General features: G+C 38.5%; 1 protein-coding gene across 1 annotated transcript in view; it reads right to left on the bottom strand.

The window, feature by feature from the left end:
- The window catches only part of LOC111462934 (auxin transport protein BIG), a 25,095-nt gene that overhangs the window by 14,416 nt on the left and 1,677 nt on the right, over positions 1-9,002 (bottom strand). The window contains exons 2-5 of the mRNA XM_023106768.1: positions 8,684-8,790; positions 7,077-7,245; positions 885-6,985; positions 94-711 (exon numbers count right to left, since the gene is read on the bottom strand). Coding sequence (XP_022962536.1) covers positions 94-711; positions 885-6,985; positions 7,077-7,245; positions 8,684-8,790 — 6,995 coding nt within the window. The remainder of the gene's footprint in view (positions 1-93; positions 712-884; positions 6,986-7,076; positions 7,246-8,683; positions 8,791-9,002) is intronic.

The raw sequence follows: 9,002 nt of genomic DNA, 5'->3' as shown, positions 1-9,002 counted from the left end.
GGGGGGGGGGGGGGGGGGGGGGGGGGGGATTTCAGAGTACGTTCAAAAGAATTTGTCACAATACAAGTAAAACATCGCCATTTAAATGATTACTTGATAGTATATCTCTTTTCTAGGGAAGATGGCTTGCAGGACACGACAAGCAGCAGATTGCAACAAGGGCTCCCGATCACTTTCATATATCGTTTCTAGTAATTGCTTGCACTTCAGTTTACTCAGCTCCTGATCTATACCATCAAGTTTTGGGCATCCTTGTGATCTACGAAGCAAATAATAACTAGACAAGACCTTCATACCATCTGCTAACACCTGCTGTTGAATAGGAGCACATTGCATGGATCGCCTCTTTTTTCCAGTTCTGGCAAGCAAGGAATTGGAACCAAGTGCACGTGCCTCCATGTCCAGAACAACATCCAGTTTTTCTTTCCAACCAAATTCATCTTTTGCTCGACCATACACTTCAAGATTGTCTATCCTAGGAAGTGCAGTACCATTGAATGCTGGTCCAACAGTTATAGTGAATTCTTCATCAGCAAGGAGAGACTCAGCAACAGTAAATGGTATATCGTACCAAGATCGCATTCCCTCATCTAATTTTATGACTCTTTGGAAAATAGTTATCTCTGAAGGTATATGGTTTGGGGACGTATTACCAACATTAATGCGGCATCCAACCATAACAATATCAGGATTGGAGTTAGAGACAGTGATCTGAGTAGGGAAAAGGACATAAAATGTCATCCCAAATGATTTAAAAAAATTATAGAACTCTATCAAAGCAACAGGAGGGAAAAAATTAAAATTCCTATCCTAAGTTTCATTGATTAAGAATTAAAATAAGCAAGTGGACAATAAAATGCATACTTATGTGCAAGGAACAATACCTTGAAACCTGAAGAACTAGGACTCTCAAGAAAACCATCCTCAGATGCCAAACTCTGTTTAGCTCCTTCAGAATCACCATTTCGAATGGCGTCACCTCCCAATCTCACATCTGCGGAGATGCAAACAGTTTTCTCAAAAAAATCAAGCGGGAATTCTGGATTTGTACTGGCATAAGCCTTGTTATTGAGAATGCCAGAACCCAACTTTTTGATTTTTTCTGCAGTTGCATTTGCACTAGCATCCACTCCAACTGCGGTATGTGTGTATATTTGAAGGCTGCCATCATCATGCAAAACAAGACAGTGTGTTTTATCTTTGGATAAAGGCTTATATACATCTATGCCAACTAATTGCGAGGATGAACCACCCGCATGTCTCAAGTTTTGAGCATAAATCTCATGAGCCCCCATAGATACAGCCAAAGCAGAATTAGATTTGCCACTTGAAAAGCAAAAAAATAAGCCACTGTCAGCAAACAACTCCTTCCAACGGTGTAATCCAGCAGGCCGAACTTTTCCGTCTTGTTCCTCTTCATATATAACTGATATCTCCGTCAATTTTGTTGCATCAGGGCTTAACTGACCAACCAATGTGGTGCCATCTGCATATGCAAGAAATAATAATTTGTAACATGAAGAAAAGTACAATGACAATCCCTTTGCAGTCATTTCTCTGCCCTGAACGTGAATGATCTCCTTCAAGGGTGTAACTCCAACATTTCCCAGCGCTGACAACTCAAGTCTGAATATCCTACCATTTTCTGAAAGAACAATAAGAAAGACCCTTCCCTGTGAAGCTGTGAACAGTGTAGCATCAACTACCATGTCATCTGGCAACGTGAAGTAGTGCATTGGACTGATATTATCCAGGGATAGATCGTATATTTTGACAAACCTGTTTGTAACCACCATTAGTTGGACTTGAGACCCTGGAACCCATTCCATGCGTATAATATGAGCACCTTGCAGAGCTAGTTCAATAGCAAGACGGTCAATGACTTCGCCACGATGGTTCAAAGTCAAAACTTGGCAATCTTCGTAGCCGGCCACAGCAAGATAGTTCTCTACTGTGGGATTAAAAGTAAGATGTACAATTTCAAAACGAACGACATTTTTGGAGAGTGGCTTAACATTAGTCTTGTCTGCCGTCATGAGTGCAGCTGTGGTCTGTTCTATTAACTGCCTAACATCAAAAATAGACACTTTATCACCTTCACCAACAGCAAGACGACCTCTAACGCTGACACTGAGCAAAGATTTCACAAGAGATCCACTAGATAGATGTGATTTAAGCTCCTTGGCATTTGCATATTCTGCCTTAATCTTAAGGTCCAATGACCCACCTTTATATGCCTTTTTCAATTGCAAGAGATCAAGCCCATATGATAGCACCTTATCTTTACCCAGAATAATTTTTTTGTCTTTTGAAAGGTCTGGGTCCCTTTGGTTAGTTATATAAGGCAATAAACAAGAGCAAAGCTTGAGCATCCTTCCTTCAACATCTAGTTTCTCAAGTAAAACAGGAACTCCGTCCAGAAGCTCTCCAGGAACAGAAGCTCTGAGGCATTTATCGGTGTCTGTAACCACATCATCTTCCAGATCAGATTCACTTTCAGGAAGTTGCTCTCCCTCCTCAGAGAAGGGCAAGAAGCACTGGAAGTGACTGGCACCATGTGCAGGGGCACTACCATGTCCAGTAAACTTGCGAGGTTTTAAACATTGGCAACTGCTGCCCCTAACACCCCCAGCACCACAGTCACAAAAGAAGCGACTGGAGCGGGAATAAACAACACGATGACCATGATGACAGACTTTTGCACACACAGAACAACATCCCTTTGAGACAGTCAGATCACATGTATAACAAAAGTACCAGTGTTGTTCCATGAAATTGCTGCCACTGGATGTAAATGTGCAGACTTTTGAAGCAAGTGCCCCTTCGCTGTTTGTGTCCTCCTCCTCATCCTTGTCTAGACTAGCTACCTCACCATCGGAAGTTCCATCATCCTCATCTTCCTCGGCAGAAGTTGCATCACATTCAAAAGATCCAGGTCCCTCTTCTTGATTGGAAGAAAGAACCAATGTCTCCGAGTTCTTCCTAGACCCAAATGACTTAGAAGAAAGAGGTCCAACTTCAGGTGCATACCTCGATAGGGGTTTTCCGGAGAGTTTCTCAATAACATTCTTACCAGATCCACTCTCAATCAAGATCATTTCAAGAAAACTAAAGAGGTACCTCAGCCCTGGATGAAGGCGCTCTTCACCAACCAATTTCTCCATCAATATGAGAATTCTCTCCAAAAGTAATTTCATTGAATTCTCCCCTTTCAATAGCTGAACAACAAAATGGAAATAGGCCTTGGCAACATTGATATCAAATCGTAAAAATGCCATATCAAGGGATACTAGTGCAGCCTCAAAGATGTGACTCTGCAGTTGAAGTGCCAAAGGTTCTGAGGGTGATGATATGAGACAAAATACAAAACTCATGGATGACTCTCTAAGAGAAATAGAAGATCCTTTCACATTGACTCCACTTGAATCTTCCTCCAATAAGCCAAAAATCCTCTTCTCCAACCATTTTGACAGGCAAAGCAAATCCATACTAAGGAATTTATTTTGTATTTTCTGTTTAAGCTTGGAGCATGGATCTCCAGACAAGAGTTCAACAAAGAAACCAAGAACCTTCAAATTAACTAATTCGGAGCAGCAATTGTCTAAGGAGTCCAGAAGAACCAATAAATTACCACGTTTTAATGCATAAAGCTCCCTAACCTGCTCAGATACATCTTCAACACCAAGATAAAATTGGAATAAAGAAGACTTCGAAACATCTTTCCGGATGCTGTCCAAGACATCTATAGCCTTAACAATTACCCACTCATGAATAGTGTTATCACTCGCCCCAATTGTATTTATGTGTCTTAGGTACCCCTCAAGTTGTTTCAACAGAAACAGATCCCCATAAGCAGATCCTACCAATTCCGCATTCAAACTCTGATACATATCTTCACACAACCCATGAACACTTTCAAAGGTCTTGTCAAATTTTATAGTCATTAGTGAATCCAGAATCCCATGAATTACCTCAGTCTCCAAAACGATATTACGTTCAACATCTACCATCTTCAGGAGCCCAGCTAAAACAGAAATAATCCTCCCTATGCTAAGGACACAAGAAAGCAAAATTCCACTGGAAGTTTCCAAATGAGAGGGAAAACCATGAAACATTGATTCCCAAGAGGCCCTTGATAAGAACCCAAGGGCTCTTTTGTCCACTATTTCGTCCAACCTAGACATGAGGTTAAAAACAGACTCCAGCAAGGAAGAAGTTGTGCCATAGTTCTCAAGGATCTTGTTCTGCACAGATTTATCAAATTCAGAATGTTTAAAGAGCAAGAGAGGGGAAAACTCAGCATCATGATCATGTCTACTACTAAGAGTAGCAACAAAAGCTTTCTGATGAACTTGTAAATACATGCACAATACAGCTGACAGCTCCCTGATTAAAATTGAAATTTGGTTATCGGTAATCACCGAGGAAAATATGCTTTCAGCAAACTTGGCATGCTCATTATCTGTCACTGTGGTATCTGTCGAGAAAGAGCCCACTGTAGAAACCATATTCTTATTGCAGTATCTCCATACTCCTACATTGAGGAAGGAAAGAATTAGAGATAGCCAAGCTCCGTTTCTTAAAAAATTCCAGCCCAGTGCTTTAAAGTCCTCCAGCATACTCCCACTATGCAAATGCCGAAGCAAACCAATCACAACTTGAGGAAATGTCATGCTCTTGACAATAACATCACTATGATCTAGAAGTAAGTTAGTGAAGTAAAAGAAGCACGTTGTATTAGAAATGTCCAGCGTCTCTGGGTTGCTCCATAATGGGCATACATGTGTCAAAGCATTCACGGAAGGAAAATCCCAGCAAAGAACAAAAATATATCTTTCAATTATAAGGTCTTCTACCGTAACAGCTTGTTTACCATTCCAGAACCCCAAAATCCATGAGAATCTAGAAAAGATATCACTGGGATTGAACCACGGATATTCTATTGTCAAATCATGCTTGTGTAGTGAATCAGGAAATGAAGAAATGTCAATCAACTGGTTGATCAAGCTATTAAAGTGGGGCTTGGAATCCACGGATGAACCAATTATATTCTTAGCAACATTTGCTCCCCAAGATGATAAATGATCATTCAACGTGTAAGGCAAACTGGAGGCAAATGCAGGAGCATCCCTCAACTTGGATCGAAAATCAAAAAGCAACGAAGAGGAACATGTATGAGGGTGAAAAACAATGTGGCGAAGTACTACAATCAACCTTGAAACCAGTAGACCCCACATTGACAATTCTGTACAGCTAGAAAATGTGGACGGAGCATCAATTGCCCTAATGGAAGAAACAACTAAGCTTGAAATTTCCATCTTTTCTCCTTCAGAAGATAAGTGAAATGCCACAAGAAGAATTTCAATATGAAAGACAGAGGGCAGAGTCCCAATAAATTCCTGGAGGCTGGAATATTTGAAGGAAATAGTTTTGGACTTCTCACTGATAAATTCCACAAATTGCCTGTATATTTGGGTCCTCAACTGTGACCCAGCAACACCAGTTCTACGGAAAAGTGTGTGGGCCAGTAAGCTTAGGGTCTGATCATTGTAAACAAAGTTACCATTTTCAGCATTCAAAATTTTCTTCACAAGGTACTCCTCAAGGGAATCAGGCAATGCATGGCATGTGAGAAGACCATGCAACAACCTGTAACAAATTTCATGGATGTGGCCGAATTTCTTCTCAGCATGTTCAGGTAGACAACTAGCAGAAGCCTTGTCATCAGAACAGCACCCCTCACAGTTTAGCAAGGAAAGTAATATATCAATATGGTTCTGATTAAGTTTGCTGCAACCATCAGCAAAAACAGATGCATTCCATTCAGAAGAGAAGATGCATAGCTTCATAAAGCTCAATAGTTCTTTAGCAGCTTGGAGAGGCAGATTGCAAAAGCTGGCGGCAGAATTGACAGCAAGATTCTGCAAGTCATATCCATCTACAGAACCAACAGAGCGGCCACTCTCAGAGAAGAGGTCCCCAAATAGAGCTTCGTCTTCATGACAAATAGCAGTTTCCTGTTCAACCGTGCTACTGCTCTTCATGCAACTGGATAATGATCGCTCTATTTTTGGTCTTAATCTCACTCCTTCAGAATAAAGAAAGAAGAGGAGATGCATCAAATCATCCATCCATTGTTTTGATTGAGGGAATATCATTCCCAAAATTTCTTCAACTGTATAATTCTTATGCAAAGGAACAATCTCCAAACGAGCATAGCATTTAGGCATGTCCACTGATAAATCAGCAGTAGAGCGCGTGTGATGCATTTCAAGGTCTTTAAGACTTAAGGCATGACATTTATGCCCCTTGAGATCTTGAATCAGTTTTATTATAACCATAACACTTCGAGGAAAATAAACCAGGGGAGGCTTCAGGTTTGCGATAGATGTATCATACCGCCAAACTGAAGAACTCAAATTATCCAATATGGAAGACACTATACACGTTTGGATGTTCACACAAACATAGCTGTTGCGAAATACAACCTGAAGTAGCTCCAAAAATTCTTCTAGGAGTAACAAAATGGTGCCCTCAAAACTACCTTCAACCATTGCATGACTATTTGCAAACTCAAAACATAGTCCAAACAAGCAAGGCAATGAGTTGGCAAAGAATGCAACTGCTTCCATCAGTTTAGCATCATATTCAATATATGGAAATTTCTTTGAGAGTTCAGTGAGAAGCTTTAATATCCTCAAACTACATGACAGTCTCTTTCGAAAACTCGTACTTCCTGTCTTCTCATCAAGTGCATCTGTGAGTATTACCAAATCTTTACAGATCAAAATCAAACGTTGAATGCATGCCAAATGTGCAACTGCCCAATGTTGGCAACGGAAAACCAACTTGTTCATGTCTTCAAGGGATGTAGGTTCACTGAATCCAGATTCAGAGGTCAGCTGAGCAACTTGCACGCATTCAGCAGCTATTGTCATTAAAAGCCTACTTGCCTGTTTTTCTTCTCTGGAACAACAGACTCCTCCTAAAACAATACAAGAAAAAACAAACACAACTTTAGTGAGGAAAACCTAATATTAATGCATAAGGAAAATCATTTAAAATTTCATAGTTACCTGTAAAACCACATTCAACGTCATTGTGGAACTCAATAGTAGCATCACAGTCTCCACCAGTAGATTTTAACAAGTCGATAAGTTCGTTCTTGGCACAAAGCTGAGCATAGTCTGATACTTTATCCATCCCACCAGCCAAAATTGTTTCCATAAACAGTAACATATTATTCTGCAGAAGATGCCAAATGGTTCTTTATATAATACAAAAAATATATATACATGTAAGTTGAAATATCAAGAAGAAGAATGAAAACAAAAAAACCAAGACTAAAAATAAGAAGTTTGTTAATACGTAATATAAATCTTAAAATTAATGCACACGAATGAATAATGAAGTAAGCTTTCATAAATCAAGACGGTCAATATCAAAATGAGAGTTATTATTGTGTACAATGTCATGAAAATATCAGCAAAATGTTGATTGTGATGGGAAGGAAAATGTGATCAGAAAATAAAATAAACAAAAAAGGTCAACGGTTGATACACCCTCTCAACTCTTCAACTATTGCTACGTCATCTCAAACTCGACGTGATTTTTCTGTTCTCAAGTCACAACCTCATTGCCAAGGTACGTCAACCAACTTTTTGAAAGTAAGACTAGCTCATATTTAAACCTCAAAAATAGCTATTAAAATATATATATTTTCCCAACATTTCTCTCTATTGATATTCTCTCGCTCTATTTTTATACTTCCCTCTTTCACTCTTTTTGTAAATTTTATTTTTCTAGTTTATTTAATTTTACATTGATATAATCTCTTATTCATGGATGTTGTCAGTGTTAAAAATAACATTTTATAAAAACAACTTTTAACAGTTCCATAAATTAAGTCAAATCATACGTATCAACTTCCACAGTTCCAAAGCTTTTACTCAAAATAAACATCAACGTTGATATCTCCATTGAGATTTTTGTCAACATTGCTTAGAAGCCCTTGGGAATGATAAAATTTTGAAGCAAAAAAAAAAACCAGCTTCTGTTTTAAATCCACGTACCGATGTTTTTCTTTTGTTCCATTAGATACATTTTTTTACTAGTAATAAACTGGCAGTGAGTTTGATGCAACTAGACACTTTAGTCTTAATTTTAACCCATCCAACCGAATAATCTAGCCCAATCACCAATTCAAAATTTAATTCAGCCCTAATTAATAAGTCCATCCGGATGTCAAATCAGACCATCTTCTCCAAATTTTATCTAATGGAGTCGCACACTAACATTTTTCAGCATGTAACTGAACTTTTTGAAGTTCAAAACTAAGTAGACACAGTAACAAAAACAAAATTTAAGATTTTGCCTAATAATGATGATAAAAAATAACAAGTTTCATCAAGACTGAGAAATATGACATCGGGAGGAACATTCTAATATTCTGACGCAGTCAACATGAGAGTACATAACAAATAACTTCTATTGAATAAAGAGGACTAAAAATATGATGCAAATATGACTTGACAATACATCTAAGCACAAACAAAGCAGGCTTCAAGATTTAGTTCCAGAGAGGGAGACAGAGGCCTCCTATAGAATTTGTGTGGGGGTGAGTATGAAAACGCAAAGATGTACCCCTCCCACGTAATTTAGAAACTATCAGGAAGAAACAAACCTGAATACTAAAGTCATCGCCCTTAAACTCTGATTTCTCCAAGTAACAGAAAACCAACTCGAGTGATTTTTTAATAACCGCAACAACAATAGCTTCAGCTTGATTCACTGTCGAGGTAAATGCACCAAAGACAACATGCATTAGTTGAATACCATGTCACTAACCGAAACCGTGAATCAATAAGGAAAGCCGCAAATTAATTTTTAATAAATTTCCAACTCATATAGTAGCAAATTGCTTACTCAATTTACACATTCGTAGATTTCATTAAAAAAAAAAAAAAAAAAAAAAAAAAAAAAAAAAAAAAAAAAAAAAAAAA

Source organism: Cucurbita moschata, unplaced genomic scaffold (genome assembly GCF_002738365.1).
Source record: "Cucurbita moschata cultivar Rifu unplaced genomic scaffold, Cmos_1.0 Cmo_Scf00002, whole genome shotgun sequence".
NCBI classification, from domain to species: Eukaryota; Viridiplantae; Streptophyta; class Magnoliopsida; order Cucurbitales; family Cucurbitaceae; genus Cucurbita; species Cucurbita moschata.
Note: the sequence above shows the minus strand (reverse complement) of the source record. Positions and strands in the feature narration are given on the sequence as shown.